A 23866-nucleotide genomic window follows, 5' to 3' on the forward strand; every position below is an offset into this window, starting at 1 on the left:
CGAGGTCGCGTAGTCGACCTCATAACAGAGAAGGGTCAAGTCAGACGACCTTTGGTCAAACTGATCCTTATTCCAACGGAAATGGATTGCGAGGAGGCCAAGAGCTCCTCGTAACAATCCCTCCGTTCCTCTCCCTCCTTTCCGAACTCCACCTCCCTATCGATAACCCACCAAAACCCAGCTCTCGTTCACCCGAAACGAGGCCAACCAACAACCTAACGCAGATCCGATATCTGCCACATAAAACCGAAAGGGACTCAGCCCATTTTATTCTTAATCTTACAAACCCAAATTCACTCGCTCACCCAGAGCGAGGACACCAGAAAAGCCTACCGCAGACGAGAAAACCCATCTGCCCCAGACATTACCATTTTTAAATGAGTTAGAGTTTTACAAACTTCAATTAACTCAACCCGAATTTGTAAGAATGCGATGAAAACTCCCAAAACTTTCAAATATTCTTAAAACGTTAAGCCTTCAGCTTCATAACTCATTAATTTTTAGTGCAAGGAATAAGGATATAAAACCGCATGCAGCATTGAATAAATTTAAGCAAAATTTTGCAGATGGCTCTTAAATTCGAATAGAAGCTTTAATATACTCTATATATAGAGGTAAATCTAAAATAATGCAAAATTCTTTAAAAAAAATGAGAATCTTGGGTTTTTAGTCCTTGAGCATTGGGTGTTATTAAGTCACCAAATTCCAATTAACGAAGATTTTTGCAAACTGCCAAAGAAGTATACATCCAACTTACCGTGCACATATTTGGGTGTAAGGAAGCTTGCCCTTGCTTTATGTTGTGGCCGCGGAACTGAGTCCAACGTCAATATATGCGCCATATTCTCCTTTTTCAATGTTTCCATACGTGTCGCTGAAGTGAGAGTACCTAAAGGAAAGCGGAAGCAATTTACTATTATATCCATATATTAATTACTAGGCAAGCTTACTTAAGTAGAGTCGTGGTTCGATCTCATCTAGACCCACTGACCCGCCATCAAAAGTATCCCGTCGTTCTGGTCGACATTTGTATTAGCGCCAACGCTATAATTTTCGATATCATTCGATGCGGCTTACAATGCATTTTCGTCACTGGCTGCATTCGTAACAATAACTGCATCTTTCTCCTTGCATATTATATCATAGTGCGCACTTATTGGACATGATTCGTTGCGTACACGCACTGCGCGTTGCTTACCAGCGAGACGATTTGAATGACGACTGCGCCCAGCTTGTTGATGTATTTCCTCCACCTGCTGGTGATGCTGCTCCGCCGGCTAATGTATTACCTGTCGATGTGGGGGACGTTAGGGGTATATGATTGTTTTTTGTTGGCTTCGTTTATGGATGATGTGTCTATTTTATTAGTCAGATTTTAATTTTACTACTTTCACTACTCGTTTCATGTATATCACAAGCACCAAAACTACAATCATCTGTGATATTATCACATGATGTGTTTGGAATCATGTGCTGATGTGATATCATCATATGATGTTTTTTTTTTGGCGAAAACCCAATCTCCAACGCAACAGTCAGCCAACAACATTATTTTGTTGCGCGGCGCAAGCAATGAAAACGGGCAAATTGGTATACAAAACAGGCATGGCATGATTAGTATATGCAATCAGCAGCAAACACAAATTCAATATTGCAATGAAAATATTGCGGATTTTATCAGATAGACAAAATTTTTTGTTAGCAAACTTGCAGATGAAAGCAATTCTAGCTGGACCTGAAGCGCAATATCTGCTATTGGGGTTAGCAAAAGATGAAATCTCCACACATGGCGTATTAGTACAACTCCCTAATCCGCGTCTGCCACACGATATCACGGCGTACCTCCACATTTTCATCGTCATACAGCACCAGCTTACTATACAGACGGTAGCCTACATATACATACACCAAAGCAAATGATGTTGCTGCATTGAATGAAAAATATCAAAGTGGTTGCTGCTGCTGCTGTTGCATTGAGGTGACAGTGCTTGGGGTTCTTTTTGTTCTTGTAGTTGGTTTTTAAGTCTCCAAGATCTTCTTTGAGTGATTTGTAAATTTGTAGTTGTGGCTCCGGTTTCCAATTGTAAATCTGTGTTAATATCTTCGATGGTGCAGGAGGTCTAATAAAGCTAAAAATGTAGACATTCACAAAAGTTGCCATCCCAAAATTGACAGTCGAAGCCATCCATTATTCCACCATATCCATGTCATCAAGGTCCTTTATTTTGAAATCACGTTCGAATCCTGAGGCTAAGAAACCACCAAATGGTCCAATAATTGAACTGAATAAGCTCAATGCAACTGAGTGCCACACAAATGGATATATTTATAGATTTACCCATACCAAACATACCTTAGCTGTAATTTTGTGAATAAATAACTTGGCTGACAAACCATTTTCATGCGTCCCAATTCCTCCGAATAATATTGGACATACAAAGTATTGACAATGGCAAAGGAATTAGGAAAAGATAATTCAGAAAAATTACTGCAGCAAAACCACCACCAATAAAACCTTCCCATGTTTTCTTTGGTCTTAGTTTAATTACACCGGAAATATAAACCAAATAAGTCCTTCAAAAATAGTTTGTATTATTAAATAACCCTGTGTAACCACGATCAGCAACGAGACATGAGTCCAAGCGAACAAACTGAACTGATTCATATAATACTTTTTCACCAGACTCAGCACAAACCAAACAAACCCAATGCAATATAACGCAAAGGACAGGAAGCAATGATAAGTTACCAAGCTTTCACCATAGAAGAACTACTAAGCTTTCACCATAGAAGAAGAGTTGAACGTTAGAAGAACATACCAGGACAAAACTGCGGAACCATGGTAGACCATGTATGCGATAAATTTGATAGCCAATGGAAATCACATCTTGGTAACATTTAACTTGTACAAGGAGCGTCGTTATCATAAGTGCTAACGGACCTCCGTATATTATAAGTGCAAAGCCGCATATCATAATCCATGTAAATATGCCACGTATAACGTAGTTCTTCCACCTGTCTGGAAGACCTTTCAACGCTGAATCCAAAATTTCAGGAATTTTGTCCATTCCTTAAGGACTCGTTTTTGATAGCTCACCTACAACTTTTTCATGATGAATCTGCTGCAGAATTATGTTTGTCACCCTCCCTAGATGTTTCTCCAGCATCATCGCTGGCATCCGTCTCGCCTTTCCTACGACGAATATCAGAATAAGTTTGGTCTCAACAGCAATGAACTAATCAAATCAGTTCAATTAAATTAATTTTTACAGTTTACACTAATCGGTTTTCAGTGAATTTATAATTTTCTATTGTTATTTTGTATTTTTGTATCCCAATTAAGATGCTTCATTACGAAACCATATGAAAACGGCGAGCTTTTTAACATGTTCAGGAATGTTGCTTCGGAAACACCAGTAATTTATTATTGTGCATAAGGTTTGGAATACTAATGAATCTAAATCCTTAAAACGATCGGGTAATGTCGATTCACTGCGGTGCAAAAGGCGAACTTTTAACCCTTTTTCCAAAGCATAATCAACAACACATTGACCGGTCATGCCGGTACCTCCGATAATAGCAAGGCGAAGCATAATGGAAGTTTTATTTTCGTGTGAATTGTAAGCCGCACAAGGGAAAACTGTTATCTTCACAATTTACGAATGTGAAGAGATAGTGTACTCATCAAGAATTATATGATGTATAAAGTTTATTGTGTTTGCTTGAATCACCCTACGTCCAGCACAAATTGACAGGCAAGCAATGTGCGATTCTATGTAGACAGAAAATATATTCAAATTTGTAATTCACTGAAATTGAGGTGTAAAAATGAGCTCACACATGAGCACCGACCTTTTCACCAGGTTTCAAAATAGGTACATCGTTGATGATTTCAATAGTACCCTTCGAAATCTTTGTGGGAATAGATAAAGCTTGGAAGAAAGATGTTTTCTGTGTGCAATCCACGGTGTCCGGGCCCATATCCACCTGAAAAATAAAATAAATAACATAATGTAAATTTAATTATAAAATTAAATTATCAAATGCAATTAAAATTCACTTACCATGTCCACAATGACCACCGAACATCGTACTCCAACCAGCGTAAAAAATGAAAAGAATGAAGCAATCTACCGTTTGCTTCAATTCTGTGGAATTTACGTTATATATGTACATAGGTATGTATCAATGTTCGCGAGTATTGTTTTGTTTTTGCCGTTGCCGTTGGTATGCTTATACCAGTGCGCGGACTCTAAATAATGAAAAGGTTGGTAGTGGTAGGTTTTTCCAATGTGCCAAAAATACTGCCATAAAACCACTGACATGTTCTCTTACTTTAAACTTTATTTTTCGTTCAGAATTGTGCACTCAAACTGATGATAAGCAACTTTATTTCTTGTCTTTGCAGTCTGTTTACAAATGTTTCAAAATGTGATTGGTTTGGTCAGCATCACCCCTTAATGTTATTTTGGGTGGGCGCGACAATTCAATACCAAATTATTACAATATTTGGTTTTAATGCGAAGATATTGAAATGGTGTTAGATTTTTTGGGTTTGGGGGTGGAGTAGCAGGTATGAAAAATGGGTCAAAAAGGTTGGTCAATCTACCAATGCGGTAAAGTCCGTGCACTGACTGTCCATATACTTATACCAACGCATGTACATATATATGTCGAGTTTAAATGTACATTATATTAGGGATGCATAAAACGAGGCAAACGGGTACCCAAAAACCCGTTTCTCACAACTCGGTATCGGAGCCAAATATCCTTCGGGAACCGTATCATTTGCTAAAGGCCGTCAATTAAACAGGACTCCAAGCCTACTTGGGGAACGATTGAACAAATAAGCGAAGGGAATACAAACAAATAAAAAAAATTATACATTTTATAAATCTTTTCCCCCTTCCAAAACGAACATTTTTTTTCTTTCTTTACATAGCACACAATTTTGCTGTCCAAACATTTTTTTTTTTGTGGCGGGCAGGGAAGTTGTTTGTTTTTAGCACCAACAACACAAATAACAGCGACTCAGAAGAACCCACGCTATACACTTTCTACCCGGTTTGGCACCAGAATGTGCAAATGCGTGTGTGTGTGTAAATGCTAATTTTTCTGCAGCACTAGTGTGCCCGTGGCTAACTAAAACGCTACCGGGTGACACAAAATAAACAAAATAAGGCACTAAATACCCAGGCACGTAACGTGCAGGGAAAGAGGCCATGCACATAATGTGCGCCAAATATTTTTTTTTGCAGCAACAGATGATTTTCCCCCTACACACGCGCTAATAAAATTTCTTAATCTCGATAATCAAATTCGGGCCTACTCGCCACCGAACGCGTGACACAGTCATTATAAGTAAACGAGTTTCCTTTTGTTTTCTTTCACACTGCATAGAATGACTCGCTACGCATCGTTGCGCAAAAGAACCGAACGCCAGGCCGGTCGCTACCCCAAGCCGTGCCCTCTATGTGACGCTCAACATCCCATTCGCTCATGTACTGTCTACCGGGCGAAGACCCCTCTGCAGCGGTTGCGCGAGATCATCCGCCTTAACTACTGCCAAAATTGTTTATCGATGGTACATCGCGCTAAAAATTGTTCCAGCGACGGCAGGTGTCGACAATGTGGTCGACCACACCACACCACACTACATTTACCTATGGAAGATCTTCCACGACAACCAGAGCTCTATAAAAGTTGGGCACAGCAAGTGGAAGAGGAAGAGCGCGAAATGCTACGGGCATCCAGAGAGAGTAGGTCCCACCACGCAGGAGAAGAGACGGATGAAGTGCTATCGATTCACGCTTCAGAGTCAGCTTTTTATCGCGACGCACCAGAAAATCACCAGGCGGAAGCAACCACAAAGTCGCCACAACCGTACATCGGGGGATCGGACCCACGGCCGTTCCGACCCCTGTTAGCCCATGAGAAACGAAACCAGAGGGGCGTGGAATCACGGCCTTTCCGCTACTCAAATAAACGTCAGAAACATCCATTCCGCCATGATCGCAGACTGGCTACCCGGCCACGCCAGCTGCACCGCACGACGGACTCCTCCCACAACGACGGCAACCACGAGCGTATACTGGCCCCACGGCCGCGCCAGCTACCTATCTATTCGGCATTTCGTAACGGTATTCCGATAATTAATACTACCTTGGGCCCAACTCTGCGACCGATGGCAAGTCTTGCGCAGACTGCGATCGTGAAGGTGGAAGCCGGGGGGCGATTGCATCTCATTCGAGCACTTATTGACGCATGTTCCCCCCGCACAACGATCGACCGCAGGCTGGCGCAAGATTTAGCGCTTCCGACCACCCACGCTGCCGGAGAGGTCGGCTATTTTGTGCGACTCCGCGGGAAACATGGAAACAGCCGGACGGTGACGACCCATGCGGTATGCATACGCGACTTTCAGCGTGTCAGCCCTTCACTTAGTGTCGACGCCAGCATTGCGACTCCCTACGAGCGTGTCCGCCTGGCTGATCCACACTTTTATGCTTCTAGACCTATCCGTCTTGTTCTCGGCGCCGATGTCTATGCCGAGGTGATAACACCGGGAGTTTTACAACCATCGTTCGGAGCGCTGCTCGCGCAAAGTACGATCTTCGGGTGGGTACTTTCGGGGACCCACCCGATCTAGTATGCCTTAGGAGTTATTTATTTTTTTCACTTTTTATTTTATTTAAGTTTGTGCACTTAAATAGTACGTTTGTTCGAAATAAATGGAGTCTTTCTTTAAACGTGCTGGCAGTACCTGGGGAAAAGATAAAGAAACGCTCATTACTACATACAAAGCAATTGGCCAGCACGTGCTACGCGTCACCCATATGGTGGCCAAGCCTAAAAATGACCCACTGGAAGAAGCTACAGGCCTGCCAAAATACTGCTCTCAGAATCGCCACGGGCTGTGTTCTTATGTCCTCAGAGCACCATCTACATAATGAGGCGAGAATACTCTAACCAAATAGTTCCTGTTGAATACACAGAAACTTAGGCATCCAAACAGACATCTGATTGATGAGCCAACACCCCTGAGGGGCTTAAGGAGTCATCTCCGTAAGCATTTTGAGGAAATACGGCACCTGAGAACCCAGCCGTATGAAGGAAAAAACACAAGCAGGTCCTTGGTGAACTCCACAAACAGGCGTCGGACCTTTATGTCAGGAATTGCCCGGTGAATCCAGTACTCAAAGAAAAGTACCCAAAACTTGTGGAAGAAGAATGCATACTCCCCAGGGAAACGCGTGTCACTCTTGCTCAACTTCGTTCTGGATATTGTAACAGGTTAAACTCTTACCTATCCAGAATCAACCTCGACATACAAAATGTATGCCCCGCTTGCAATGTGTCCCCACATGACACCAACCATCTCTTTAATTGTAATGTGGAACCAACGCCCCTAACACCCCTTTCATTATGGTCTACCCCTGTTGAAACAGCAAGTTTCCTTGGACTCCCGTTAGAGGACATCGATGACAATTTGTGTTCGGTCGCGGCTGGTGGGTGGGGCGAAGCACTGCTACAACAACAACAACAATATAAACAGCGTCTACTCAGCTGTTGTACAGAGATGCAAGAGAATATTAAAAAAATAAACAAATGTCATTTAATGGGTGAATAATGTTGTGCAACAAATTGTATTAGTACTTGAACCAAATAAGTATTAATGTTAATATTAATGTAAGTAGCAAAATAAGTGTTAAATGATGTGTCAGTTTCATTTTTATTGTTAGATATCCTAATGTATAATGTTTTATGTATTTAATTTTATATACTTAACATTAAATAGATCCCCAAAGAAGAAAGGCGTAAGGTAAACGACGAAACGCGTCGGGAACCACAAATATACCCTGTTTTAATTTATGGCCACAAATGCTCATTTTAGCAAACCAAACATTTATAAATTGGCCCAACCAACATAAGAAGGAAATAATTGCTAATGAATTTGTATTATCACTGACAGCGCGTTTGTGAAAATCAGCTAATACACGCGGTAGCTATTTATGTTCTTTGCATGCACTATAAATGTTGAAAATTTTCTGGGGGTAGGAGTAACTCTATTAAGGCTTTACCATTTACTTAGGCAACAATTTATTTCAGAAAAGAAACCGCTCTTTTGTCTCATATTGCTATCAACTATTTCCCTTCATTTTTCTTATATTTTGTGCATAGATACGTTGATTTCGTGTCCTCTTTCATGTTGCTTTCTTCCATTTGTAAGGTTTCCGAATTCACTTTTAAAGTATGAACTGACTCATCTGAAGACGATATAAGTTTTATTCGATTCAAATTCTTGGGAGCATTACTTAGACTTCTTCGCCGTATAATGTATACAATTAACTATAAATATCTAGTGCGTTTTACATTAAAAGGATTACGTGATCATACCTGAAGCACTATATGAAGACATGATAAAATTACTATTTTTTTGCAAACTTTGTGAACAGATTGACTTATACCATTGACTTATATCAAAAAAAACAGTAACTGTATTATGTTTACCCACCAAAAAATAAACACATTTTATCGAGTTAATTTTCATGGCATACTCCTAATCTCTTCAGATTATGTTATTTTATTAGGATTTGATATGAAATAGCTGATAAACTAGATTTTTAAAATGTTTGACTTATACCACTTTCAAAATCAAGGGCTCAATTAGGCTATCCAAATTTTTATCTGCCAATTTTTTCTGCCAAGAACGATGAAGAGAGTAAATTAAACAATCAAACCTAGCCAAAATTCCAGGAGGTTGGGCAACTCAATTTCAGATAGCTTCCCTAATGTACTTTTGATGTTACTTCTACTGCGGCTTCAATTTTCGACCATCGGTACGACGGGTCAGTCGACGTGTCTAAAAAAATGAAAGCTTTTGACACAGTCAACCACAGCACGCTACTCCAAGACATAGAAGGTTTATCCCTTCCCTCTTGTTTTAAAAGATGGACCGCTAATTATCTGAATGTCCGGCAAGCGTCGGTTGAATTTAGAAACGAAACCTCAAAGCCGAAGAAAATTAAACATTGGGCACCACAGGGTGGTGTCATATCCCCGCTTTTATTTAATTTCTACATATCAAGGCTCCTTTTCTACCAGAAGGAGTTACTATCATTTCTATCCAGTTCCAGGGGTAAGTACAAAAATACTCTCACCTTCAATGCGCATGCCACGGAAATTGTATCTAAAGGAAAATTTCGCAAGTCAAGTCGCTTGCCGGCAGCACTTGGGGAAAAGATAAGAATTGTTTCTAACCACGTATAAAGCAATTGGTCGGCCGTTCATGTGCTCGCGTCTCCAGGTCTTATAAACACATACTGGAAAAGGCTGCGGCCTGTAAAAAGGCATCACTCAGAACTACCATGAGATGTATCCTCAGGTCCCCTGAACATCACCTACATAGCGAGGCCAAAGAGCTCAACATTAAAAGCACAAGGAATTTCTGAACAGAAAATATCTTACTCTTGAAGAAGAAGAAGGCACATTAATAAGGGAAACACGAGTCACTCTGGCCCAACTTCGTTCAGGATACTGTAACATTTTAAACTCTTACTTGTCCAGAATCAGCCCGAACAAACGCAATGTATCTCCTGCATGCGAAGTGTCCTCACATGACAAACCTTCCTATGGTCCATCGTGCAGAATCTGCTAGTTTCCTTGGAGGGCTTTGATGACAAATGTTAGTGGTTGAATGAGGCAGAGCACTTTTAACCAACAACAACGTTTCTACAGAAGTTCTTGATTATTATAAGTTATAATAAATAGGTATATTCTTTAAAAATGTTTATTAACAGAATTTATCTTCACCACTTTTTCTAATATTTTTGATTTTTAGATTGGCAGCAGTTTGTTCTAAAGAGCTTGAAATTATGGGAGGCTACTAATTTTAGCTGGGAAGAGATTTTTCTGGCAATGTAAAAGTTCTGTTTTACGATGATTTGGTCAATGATTTGGAAACAACTTTAAGAGGCGTGCTTAACTTTCTAGAATTTCCTATTAACGAGGTAATTTTCTTTATAAAAAATATTTCATACATATACATAGAGTGGTTCAAAAGGTTTTTTTTTGCAAATTCGCAAACGCTTATTTTCAATCGAATTCATTCCTATAGACGGTCAATATTTTTAAAAGTGATTAGATTCTCTTGAAACTCTGTATTCGAGGGTTTATAGGTTTTTGATTTTAAATCTGATATCATTGATTCAAAATGTCTGATCCAATGAGGTGCTGATTATTTTTCTTTAATGATTGGAAAGAAATCCAATGGTATAACTAGAAATCCCATAATATAATAAAATCATGGCATATCAATGTAAAATGATGAAATCATAAAGAAAAATCAAAGGAAAAACATATTTTCATTTTAAAAAATGTCTACTGATCTACGCTCAAACTATAGCAATATAGCTTCCGCAAATATGAGTAGCTCAACGAAATTCATGATTATAGGACAGATAAATTTTAAAGTTCACGTGAGGAAACGTCCGTTATTATATTAAAATCAATGGACACAGATCCTGCCAGCAATTTTCAGATAATTTAAATTTTATTATAATGTTTTATCGGAATTTTTTCCTCCAAGCAGATATTTACGCGCTAATTACCTTTAACGTTTTGAGTTACCCTTTATTGCAATTTCTGAGCTCTCACTTCAATTGAATGCTTTTCATTTCCTAACTTGAATAAACACTTTATTGTAGTAAATCGTGTAGCGTGCCTTGAGATTCATACATTTGTACTGAAATATTAAATAATTTGAACGCGCTGTTAGGCTTAGCGTCTTGACAATTATTGATTCTTTATTTGAAAATGCTTTCTCTTTTATACAAAATTTCTTACATTACACATACGTATTTACACTAATACTTACAAAATAAAAAGTACCTACATTCCTAGTGCATATATGACACAGGGGTGGATACAGGTCTCCAGATGAGGGGGTGGGCAATCATGGCCGAAAGCTCAAAATCAATTTTTGCCATGGAAGTCAGTAATATAAATTAATGATTAACTTCAGAACACAATTTTGACATAATTACAAATAAACGTATCGAATTTATCTTTAAGCACTCAAATTAGCTCAACTAATTGAAAGAATTCGAACAAAAAACAATCAAGAAATGATTTTATACAGCTCAGAACACAATTTTGACATAATTACAAATAAACGTATCGAATTTATCTTTTAAGCACTCAAATTAGCTCAACTAATTGAAAGAATTCGAACAAAAAACAATCAAAGAAATGATTTTATACAGCTCAAAGGTAGAAGCTAGTTCTTTCTGATAAGAGAGTTTCACTTGTGGCTTTAACTAAGTGGAGTTATTTTGAATCTATATCTATTGCAGCAATCAAAAAAGGAAAAAAAGAGATGAATAATTTGACTTCAGACCCCATTCTTGGAAACGAATGAACTTTTGTTTACAACGAATGAACTTTTGTTTACAATTGAATGAACAGACAGCTGATTTCGAGCCCCATTCCCTGGAAACGAATGAGAGAGAATAAAAGTTTCGTATCAGGTCATCAGTGGCTCTGATATTGCATAAATGAAACGACATATTAGGTGTGTTTCGGAACTTTTATAAAAAAAAATGAAGTTGGTTGGTGATATGAAGAATTTTTTTATGTTTTGCAAGGTTTACAATTGAATGAACAGACAGCTGACTTCGAGCCCCATTCTGGAAACGAATTGAGAGAGAATAAAAGTTTCGTATCAGGTCATCAGTGGCTCTCATATTGCATAAATGAAACGACATATTAGGTGTGTTCCGGAACTTTATAAAAAAAAAATGAAGTTGGTTGGTGATATGAAGAATTTTTTTATGTTTTGCAAGGTTTACAATTGAATGAACAGACAGCTGATTTCGAGCCCCATTGCTGGAAACGAATTGAGAGAAAATAAAAGTTACGTATCAGGTCATCAGTGGCTCTGATATTGCATAAATGAAACGACATATTAGGTGTGTTCCGGAACTTTATAAAAAAAAATGAAGTTGGTTGGTGATATGAAGAATTTTTTTATGTTTTGCAAGGTCACCATGTTTCAACTATTTTATTCACAAACCATGGCATATCTGCGGCAATAAGCTGAAAAAGCAAAACTCACTTATTTATTATTTACCCTTTTTCGCTAGACAAGCAGACAAAAGAAGATAAGAAATATTTCATTCAATCTCAATTTTACGGAAATCTAAAAAAAATGCATTTCAATTTCTGGAAATTCAGCACGCCCAATATTTATTCAGGTAGGTCTGGGGGGGGGGGGGGGGGGGGGGGGGCGATGGGGTATCCGCCATTGATATGACATATATATATGACCAAATATATATTATTATTCTAGTGGACCTATTTACGGACACATGCAATTAGATACCTAAAAGCATTACATATAATATTTTTGGCAGTCAAATTGACCATTGACTGATCGATAATTGGGTTGGTCAATGTGACGAGTTGACAAATGTAAACAACTATGCATTGCATGTGCAATAGGCCGGGTCGATTTGTGGTGAGGCAAAAAAAATCGCCAATTGCTCTGTGAAAACCATATTCTTGAAATGCCTATGTTTTTTTCTTTTTGGAGTTTATTTTTCTGTTTAGAAATTTATTTAGTCAGAACATATGTAAATGAAAAAATGAATTTAACTTAGTAATAGAAAATAAATTTAAAAAAATTATTAGAAATTAGCGTTTTTACAACTCCCTTTTAAAACCAAGGCATCACTGTGATGCATTTGCATGTCGTAAACATAGTTGTGTGGGTTTTTTATTTTTTTTTTTTTAAATGAAGGTATCAACTGTGACACAATTGCAGATCGTAAAATTGCTTGTGTTGTTTTTTTTAAGCCACCACAAGACACAGCAGGTAGAATTGAAATTGCCCCTACCCAAAAGTTCGACCCAAAGCGGGGGGGGGGGGGGGAATTCATTTTAGAGGTATGGTTCCTTCGGCAAAGTTTCTTATTTTGATCCCTAGAATACGATTTTCATAGAGCAATGAGCGATTTTTAAATCGACCCGCCCTAATGTGCAAATATTAATAACCCATTGGTGAACTCCCGCTGAGCATGCATAAATAAGCATTTGGGTCGGCTATTTGTGTGGTCTATAAGTGCTTGTGTATTTAGTATTGTTAAGTGCATTCAGAACAAGGGGCATTTCCATGCAATACTACACGATCGGCTTTTGAAGGATGGCCGCACACAATGTGCGTTTGCTAATTTTGTGTGGCTATTCAAATTGTATCCTTAAATTTGGGGTGTGTTTCGTATCATTTTACATTTGTGACCCATTTAAAATTCGTTTGACACAATCGAATTTCAAGTGTGTCGACCCACTTAAAATCCACTTGTGTTTACAAATTATTCTTTAACATTTAATCGTTGTATGGTCATAATTTATGAAGTAAAGGTAACTTGATGCCAAAGTGAATTGGTATGTTTATGTAGTTTTTTTTTTTTTTTTGGAATTTTTTTTTCACATTTGCTTTACTTATGTTCTTATTGTCTATTTTGTCATGTGTACATATTGTGTTGACCTTGTTTTTTCATATTTTGTTGTATGCTGCCTTTTGGGTACTTAATACGAATTATGAGTAAATTGCGTTTTTTTTTTTCATTCTTGATATTTGAACATGTTATGCTGATTCTTGTCTTTTTTTAATTTACATATAATGTGTTGGCCTTTGATTTTTTCTATGTGCTTGACGAGTGAAGTTGTTTTTATCAATATTTTTTACTCTATACAGTCCTTTGTATTTATTATCCAACGTAACGGCTAAATGACATCTCTAAAAGGCGAGGTTTTCTTAGATGAACCCGTGCCAATAAATGTTTATATTTATTTCTTTAATGTGGTATTTCTAATAGCTAATAGAGTCAAATAGTTTATATTTTCTTTTATTTTCTTTATTATTCCTATTAAATAAAGATTTTTTATTTTTTTCATTTTAAAACTTAGATCATATAAAAGAAATATGCAACTAATTATACGGAAAATAAAGGAGCTGTAATTGATGGAAGAGCAAGGTAGTTCATATTAGTAGAAGTAGTTCAAGTAATGGGTAAAAAGGAAGGTACAGTGGATGCAAAAATTTTCATATCTTTATATCTTTCATATTTTCTAGCAATATTTTGTTTTGATCTTATATGTCATGCGATTTCTGCGGAGGCCACCAATACAGAATCGTCATGATTTCCATGAAGAATTATTTTAATTTTACCGCTATTTGTCACCTGCATTACTTCTAAAGTTAACGCAATTATTTGATCTTTGAGAACTTGGGTACCTATTTTTATTTTTAAATTTGCCTACTGCAGTATATATTATTATTTTCACCAATTTTTCCCTCAAGACAACTGTGTTTTTTCTTCTTTACAAGTCCTAGATCGGTAAAATTTGTACAGCGTGCCTACAGCCTAATAAGCAATTGTCCTAAGTCAATCAGGTTGCTTGTATCTGTTACGCTACCATTTTTCTATCCTAAGATGAAAAGGAGCGCGACTAGTCTTATTGTTGCAAATTTATATAGCGCTTCACATATATATTAGTGTTCTCTTTGTGACTTTTCTTTATTTTGTTGTTGTAATGAGCTGGCTTTTCATTTTTGTGCCTTGCATATATCCGCCGTCCTAGAATTTTTCTATTGCTTCATGACTATCTTCGTCTTCAAAGATATCAAGAGCATTCAAAGAAAATATGCAAATTCTTGATTTGCTATTGAACTTTGGCAGGGCTAATGAGTCTGCCTTTACCATTCATTGCAACATTTTAATGTTTAAAATTTAATTTTCAAAAGTTTGCAGCTCTTCCCCAGAAGCAAATTGAGTTTTAAATTTTAATATAAAGTTTTTAAATAATAGGATGTTAAAAATGAAATTTCTTTGATACGAGCTTGAACGGGTTTAAATTGCCTATATTTATGTTTCATGTAGTTTTTTGGGCATCATAGCTATTGTGATGATTAATAGCATGAATGCACAAATTAGGACTGCTAGCCAAACATCTGGGACATTTGGAACGTTTTTCGTATCTGATTCTATTGGTGGTTCATACTTCACTATCCGGTTCTCTGTTGTTTCAGAGTTTTCTTTCCCTAATTCTATTGCTATCATGATACCGTGCGCAATCTTTGTCCACCACGACATTTTTAAATTTTCTATAATATTTTTTCTGTTTCCGTGAAGAAGGGGATAGATTCAAATTTTAATGAAAAAATTTTTGATTTTATTCTTAACCCTCAGCATTCCGTTTTACTTAAATCTTTTGTTGATTTATTTTACTTAATTAACATTATAAAAATTATTATTCAAAATGTTTTATTGTAAAATTTTAAATTTTCCTAAAAAAAATTTTTTTTTTATTTAATATTTTTAACATTTCTAATTTTCTTAAGACTAATTTCTTTTTGAATTTATTTCACAAAATATTGCTTAAAATAAATTTTGTAATAATTAAGTTGTATGCTATTATTATACTTTCACCGCCATAATAATTATGAAATATGAACATTTTAATTTATTTACTATTTCTTAGTTCTTTTATTTTCTGTTTGAGTCTCAGCCTCTATATTGTAATTGTGGTTAAGTTTAGTAACCTAAAGGTTTCAGCTATTTCCTTTTTCTTTTTAAACTGTCTACCTCCCTACTTTCTTCTTCGGTTTTTTATTGGGGTAGGTATATTTAGGAATTTCTTCCTTTTTATTAAGCTTATTCCGTCGCCGATACTCTTCTATGGTAATCGGTGTCGGACCTTGCTTTAAGCTTGTACGGGTTTTAAGAACCTCTTCAGTAATTCTTATAAATCATTTTATTGTGTCTTCGCAATTTTTAAACGTCCTATGAAATTATTCATCTTTGTCTTATAATGACGTATTTAAGCAATAAATAAGATAAACTAATGATTTTGATAAGATAGCGTGGCACTGCCCACTTATGATAAAAAGTTGTATCTAAGTAGTCACGTAATCAATAACTATCAAAATCGATAGACGTATTGTTTCTTTTAAATGGCAATACTCTTATTAAACTCAAATGTCCGTTTTTGGTGCCACAATAACAAGGTGCTTCAAAATTCATCGTAAAATTTTACATATTTTTTTTTAATTTACAAGCCAAATATGTATTTTATTAATAACTAAAAGTTATTGAAAGTGGTTCAATGAAATTTTATTTGAGCTAAAGATTGAATAGCCAACGAATTTTGGAAAAGGGGAGTGGCACTGCCCATTTATGCTAAAAAGTTTGATCTTAGTAACCGCTTTACCAATTTGTACCAAACTCGATAGACGTATTGATTTCTATAAAAATTTAATAATCGTTTGAAGGCGAAATGCCTAAGCTTTAAAATAAATTTGATAAACTTTAAAGAAATGAAATAGCTAAAAGTATATATTTATAAATTACTAAATTAATTAATTCTTTTATTTGAAATAAAAAATTAACTTGTTCATAGATATCTTATTTTTCAATAAAGTAACAAAATTGATTAGTTAATCTCTTTTTCATTGTTGTGATAAGTAGTGAGAAACTTATTTTATCTTAACGTAGTCATCGTCACTGGAACATATATCTAACAAAGCAACCATTTCTGAGCTATACGCATCTGTAAGATCTTTTTGTGTTCTTACATACCTCATAGATGATATGACTGGATCAGAAGAGATAGCTAACATGTTGAAAAGGTCTTCGTTTTTTCTAACTCCTGATACTTTGCAGGTGTTCATACATCTATATCTTTTGTAATCCTTGTTCTTAGATTCTTGAGCTTCTTCAGACAATTCTCCTAATGGTAAGCACTGGTACTCTACTAAATCTTTTCCATGTGCTAAAATTGTATGTACCGTTGGTGTAAGTTTCTTCTCAGGATACTTTTGATGCAGCAACTCTGTAGTTTTAAATGCATATTCTCCAAATTCGGGTCCATTAACTGGTTCATGGCGGTTTAAAATATTTAAATTACTCCCAATCTTTTCACAATATTTCTATCAACTCCTGTTATGCGAGCAGTCACTTTATCGTTTTCAAAAAATCTTCTTGAGGAGTTACCATCATTTGTATTTCCGTATCCATACTTTGGACAATCAACTCTAAGGCTAATCTCTTTATAGAATGCATCATGAATTATTTTTTTTCTCCTGTTTTGTTTCTCCTTACATGTTGTATTGTCGTCGAAAACTTCTCCTTGTTGTGGTACTGTATAAGCCAGCTTCAAAACAAATTCCATACATCTTATCCTAGCATGCAAAGGAGATATTCCATACTCATAATTTAGTTCGTCAGTTATTGAATCAAATTGGACATTTGATTGTAGATGTCGTATTTGTTATTAAGTTCAAAACTTTTCCATCGACCATTGTTAGAAGAAAATCATGCTTTATTTTAATGATATTCCTCTCTTCAATTTCAATTATTGTTCGTTCTAATTTGGCACTTTGATTTTTTATATCACTAACTGTAGCTTTTATGAGTTCGGAAGACTCCTTCTCGTATTGAAATAATATCGGGTGGCACAATATAGTTGATGACGGACGTGGATTTTTCCAATACTCTGAAGCTTCATCTTTTAGTCGTAATGGAACAATAGAAGCCATAAACATATTACTATCTGTAATTGTTTCATCGTCTACATTTATTCTTTGTTTATAATTATATAAAATTTTGAATTGTTACGATAGCCGTCCTTCCATTTTCTTTCTATCATAATGTATTGTAAACAAATTTTTTCTTCCAAGCCTTCCTTTTCTTTAATGCTTGTTTTACTCGCTAATTCTCTCATAATAGCCTCAAAGAAGTCTTGACTTTGTAGATGTAAACACCGCAAATAGTTTCGAGTTTTCTAGATACATGTTAGAATTGGCTTCGAGTGTATCTGTCTAAATATTAAACTGTGAACTATATTTAAAAATACTTTTCACTTTATTTAAGTAAACAAAATACTTAGTTCCTTAATCTCCAAAAGACGAATGATAATGTGCATTGTATGATTGATAGCTTTATATACCTACTCAAATTATTAAAATGAATTTCAGGTATACAATTCGTAACTAAAAAAATGTATGTTGTTAACAAGTTCCAATAACAAGAAACGACCTTAAGGCCGGCCGTACTGAATTATACATACCTGCTCAGGCGCGTATTTCTGCCCAAGGTTGTTTAACTTTATTTAATATAAAAAGTGAAGTTGCAGCTGCATGCAGGTAGACTTTATGAATTTAGGTAACTGAATACTTCACAAATAACTGCTGTTAATTTGACGGAGCACATATTTTAACATTTCTTTTTCATTAAAGTTTTAAAAAGGGCCTAAAACTAGGCATTTCGAAAAACAGGTATATCCGCCAACTTTTACCAAAAAAAAACAATTTTTTGTTGTTGTTTCAATCCTAAATTAAATTATCTTTAAATGCTTTACAAGAAAACGACAACCGGCCGCCTTATTTACTCACAAACCCATTTTAAATACAACGAAAAATAAGAAAATTTTAAAATTTTTCCCAATGTTGAAAATTGGTCAACTTTGAGCGGCTCTACCTGGTAAACTATAATTTTCTGTAAAAAAGCATGTTTTAGATTTAGCGAAGGCTTTCATGATTTTTTTGATTTTTGCCATGCTTTATCGGCAGAGGCGCCACTGTGCGTCGTGACAATTATTGATTCTTTACCTTTCTATTCTTTGAAAATGCTTTCTCTTTTATACCAAATTTCTTACATTACACATACGTATTTACACTAATACTCACCAACTAAAAAGTACCTACATTCCTAGTACATATATGACAAGTCAGCATATTATTATTCTAGTGACCTATTTACGGACACATGCAATTAGATACCTATAAGTATTACATATAAATATTTTGGCAGTCACATTGACCATTGACTGCTCGATAAGTGGGTTGGTCAATGTGACGAATTGACAAATGTAAACAACTATGCATTGGATGTGCAGGCATTAACAACCCATTGGTGAACCCCCGCTGAGCATGCATAAATAAATATTTGGGTCGGTTTTTGTGTGGTTTGTAAGTGCTTCTGTATTTAGTATTGTTAAGTGCATTCAGAAGAAGGGGCATTTCCATGTAACACTACAGTACATACATATATTTTGGCTCGTTTTGGTATGGCTTGAGATTCATTGTCTCTTACATACATATTCATTAATTTGTATATACATATATTCTGACTCGTGCTATGACAGTCTACTGTCTCATGACTTGAAACTTATTCCATTTCATTTAAAGCCGACTAAATGCCCACCACAAACCTTTGCTTGCACACAATTTATTCCCACGATTTATTTATGCTTAAATGCATTTCCCACAACTTATTCCGTTTTTGCGTAGGTTGAAGTTTCCAGCAATTTTTCGAATTGTGTTTAGGCTGCAGTTCCCACACTTAGTATGTAAGTATGTGTAAATAATATGTAATGTATGTAGCTCATAAGAACTAATTAGAAAATTTTTGTAAAAAATATTAAGGAACCTTCTTTAATAAAGGAATCATTTGGTTTGACACTAACAAGCAACCAAGTTCTTTCATTTAATAACAACATTACATGGCGATCCCGCCAGACCTGCTTGATAATAAGCAGAATGCTGAGATCCTGCCAGTGATTTAAAAAGCAGACTACTGCAATTCAAATTAGCAGACTGCTGAGATCCTTCCAGTGACATAATAAGCAAACTGCTGCACTTTAAAGCTAGCAGACTGTTGTTTTTTGAAAAAAAATCAATTGGCGAAATTCAAAGAGGCTTGCAAATCTCCGTGGTGATGATAACACTAAGTCGAGTCAAACTGATCAATGCTTGCAAGGATCAGGTTTGGATGTACTACTACACATCGGCAACTGAAGACATCCTACGCCGTTTTTAACGCTAAAACAAATCCGACGGAGCAATCTACAACATTACATGGCTTATTATAACATTAACAAATATTTTATCATAACCCAGAATAATACGTTCATTATTCTGAAAGCACACTCAGTGTGCTATAGGTGGACGCCTTTTCGAGATATCATCATAAAGGTGGACCAGGGGTGACTCTAGAATGTGTTTGTACGATATGGGTATCAAACGAAAGGTGTTTATGATTATTTAAAACGTAGTGGGCCTTAGTTATATAGGTGGACGCCTTTTTGAGACATCGCCATAAGGGTGGACGAGGGGTGACTATAGAATGTGTTTGTACGATATGGGTATCAAATTAAAGGTATTAATGAGGGTTTTAAAAAAGAGTGGCCGTTAGTTGTACATGTGAAGGCGTTTTCGAGATATCGACCAAAATGTGGACCAGGGTGACCTAGAACATCATCTGTCGGGTACCGCTAATTTATTTATATATGTAATACCACGAACAGTATTCCTGCCAAGATTCCAAGTGCGGTTGATTTCGCCCTGCAGAACTTTTTCATTTTCTTCTTCTTAATATGGTAGGTGTCACACCCATTTTACAAAGTTTTTTCTAAAGTTATATTTTGCGTCAACAAACCAAGTATTCTAGATGAATTAAATGAAAAAGGGCGGAGCCACGCTCATTTTGAGATTTTCTTTTATTTTTGTATATTGTTGCACCATATCATTACTGGGGTTGAATGTTGACATAATTTACTTATATACTGTAAAGATATTAAATTTTTTGTTAAAAAATGTTTTTTTTTAACAATCCGATTTTGGTAATTTTTACTTAGGAGTAACGTTCCTGCCAAATTTCATCATGATATCTTCAACGACTGCCAAATTACAGCATGCAAAACTTTGAAATTACCTTCTTTTAAAAGTGGGCGGTGCCACGCCCATTGTCCAAAATTTTACTAATTTTCTATTCTCCGTCATAAGTTAAACTCACCTACCAAGTTTCATCGCTTTAGCCGTCTTTGGTAATGAATTATCGCACGTGCATGTGCTATATACGTAAGCATTCGTTGAAATTTGAAGCCTCTAGCTCTTAAAAAGGGGCAGTAATTACGAAAAGTTCCTTATCTGAACAATCGGTTGTGGCGATATATGCTATATATACGACCGATATCATCCATTTTTTAAGACAACAATATGTGCAATATACGAAAGCATATGGTGAAGTTTGACGCTTCAGTCTGATAAATTTAGGAAGATATGACAAGAATCCTCTTTTTCTGAAAAATCGGTTGTGTGGAGGATATATGCTATAGTGGTCCGATCCGGCCGGTTCCGACAAATGTCTAATCGGACACCTAAATACACCCGCTCACCAAATTTTATCAAAATATCTCAAAAAGTGAGGGCCTAGTTTGCATACGAACAGACAGACGGACAAACGGACATGGCTAAATCAACTCAGCTCTTCATCCTTCATTCATTTCGGTATACTTAATGGTGGGTTTATCAATTTTCCTTTAAGAACTTACAATTTTGGGATTCGTGACGAAATTAATATACCATTTCATTCTCATGAAAGATATAAAAATTCAACAACAGTTCCACAAACCTAGTTGATTATTTATAATTTTCACTGTTGGAAAAAATACTCACAAAAAAACTCCGGTTTTCAGGAAGAACCTTTTCATTTTTCTTAAACAAATCCTCTGCACTCGACAGAGAAATGTAAGATTTTATTGAGCATGCTTCAGCATCTTGTTGAACTTGCTCATCACCACTTTCGTGTCTGCAAATTCAGTCATCACAGCAGTATTCTGAGAAGATATTAAGGCTAAAGAAAATCAAGTTGAATTTAAGTAAATGTAATATATAGAAAATATTTAACATTCTTACACAAAATGGTCTCCTTCAGGTTTCCGACGGATTCTGGAAGTAAAAAAAACACAAATTAAGAAATATATCTTGTATTCATGTAAATTTGTCCTGCCCTGAAATTGGGTCAATTGCAAGCACACAGGTAAAATTAATTGCAATAACTTTTGAGTTTAAATTGAAATTTTTGATCTTCTATTGTAATTTTCTGAACTTGACTGGAAAAAGTGTAGACTTATAACAAAAATTATTTTATTATCCGGAATCGTAAATGGAATGTGCAGCCAAATCATCAAAATTTCAACAACCACAGAATTTCAAACTTTTTTACTGATATTTCTTCTTAGAGTTTTGTAACTTTCCAACATATGCTGTTTTTTTTTGAAAATAACTATATTGATCTGATTTGGATTAATATTGTATGGGAGATGTCACGACCCTCATTCATATGCACCCCAGTTCTTACCACTTTTCTCTACTGATATTTCCACTGATTGGTGTTGGTCATCTGCTTGCCCCGGTTTTGTTGGTATACATATGAGATGCCTCGCTCCATACATACAAAAATTACCCCCTGTACACTGAATCCCTTTTTTTTTTACAAATTTTTGTATATTTCATTTAAATCGGGTGTACGGTAAAAATTTGCGTGTGGCTTATTTATATGGTAAAAGTCTAGTTGAGGGATCGACTGCTAATACGCGTCCAAAAATATCGAGAGAGGTGTCAAACGAGGTGTCTTGACTTCAGTATTAATAATCCGAAGGCGGAAAATAAACATTATAACTCGTTCAAAAGATATTAACGTAAAACAGGTTCCTCCGAAATTTTGAGGAGAACAGCTTTCTGCGTTGGGGACCTTCGGCCGCGATTATAAAGAATTACCCTGGCCGGTCCACCAATGGGGTGGGATCAAAATTAAATGCGTGTAAAATCCCTTTGAACACACACTTTTTTAGGAGCTTAACAACATTACAACAACCACATGAAATTTGCCAAATTCAACTGCAAATATCTCCGGACAGAGATACAATTTTGTTTTTCGCTTTCGGATTATTGTTGTCGAGGTCTTTTGACACCTCTCTCGATATTTGTGGACGCGTATTAGCAGTCGACCCCTCAACTAGACTTTTACCAGGACTTTTAATTTGCCTCTAGTTAAAGCGCAAGGTTAGCAAACGTAAAAGGGGTAACATACTTGCAACATTTAGACGTGTCTAATCAGCTAACACCTGTTGTAAAGTAAAAACCTGTAGCACAAAATTTTATCTTTTTTATTATAGTCAAGCGATGTGTGCAAATCCCTTAAAATATCAGGTTAAGCGAAAGTTGACGAGTTATAAAAGAAATCTTGAACTTGTTCTCAAAATATAAACAATTTGTTTACATAATTGTTCGATATGACAGGAGGGTACCTAGTTAGAGAACGCATAGTACCGATGGTACTATCGAAATTGCATTAATTTAACTCTTGGACTGAAATTTATAGGTCCGACACATAAGATTTTGTATGTGTCATAGTAAGCTGACGGATGAGTGCATTTATACTCGTATTGCGCGGGGGAGCGAAAAATAGCCTAAAACTGTGACTACCATGCCCATTAAATAACTTACCTTGCAAATTTGTTATCTTTGCATGCAGCGCCTTGCAACCTGCACACTCTGCAACTTGTGACTTTTTATCTACAAAAAGAATACTTGAGTTGATGATATCTTATTCAGATGTATATGTGATGAAACTTACAAGAGGATGATGGTACGTTCCCGACGTTGCTGAAGGATACGCGCTTTATTTCTTTTGGCATGGTTGTTATATTTATTGTCAAAGTTTACTGTATGTTAATTTAGTTAATAAGTAGGGAAATTAATATTTAATTGCATATGATTTCGAACCACCAAACAAAACAAACTATTAATTTTCCTAATGTGTTCAATTTAAATTGAGTTAAAAGTGCCATGTAACAATGGCAGCAATAATATGCTATCAATATGTGGGAGACCTACTAGTTTATACTAACGAGGCGTATATGGAGTGCTTCAGACGAACTCCTTCTATAAGCAATTCCTCAGGAAGCGAGGCGGTAATGCCTTAGAACGAGGCGTATATGGAGTGCTTGAGACGAATTCCTT

At 36.0% G+C, this 23866-nt stretch overlaps 1 protein-coding gene and 1 pseudogene across 1 annotated transcript in view; one reads left to right on the forward strand and one right to left on the reverse strand.

Moving 5' to 3' along the window:
* The window catches only part of LOC137250075 (WSCD family member CG9164), a 662201-nt gene that overhangs the window by 581313 nt on the left and 57022 nt on the right, over positions 1-23866 (forward strand). The window contains 2 exon segments of the mRNA XM_067782327.1: positions 9842-9898; positions 9901-10010. Of these exon segments, the coding sequence (XP_067638428.1) occupies positions 9842-9898; positions 9901-10010 (167 nt within the window).
* LOC137247689 (phosphatidate cytidylyltransferase, photoreceptor-specific-like) lies at positions 1635-9546 on the reverse strand (annotated as a pseudogene).

This window comes from Eurosta solidaginis, chromosome 4 (assembly GCF_040869045.1).
Source record: "Eurosta solidaginis isolate ZX-2024a chromosome 4, ASM4086904v1, whole genome shotgun sequence".
In the NCBI taxonomy this organism is placed as follows: Eukaryota; Metazoa; Arthropoda; class Insecta; order Diptera; family Tephritidae; genus Eurosta; species Eurosta solidaginis.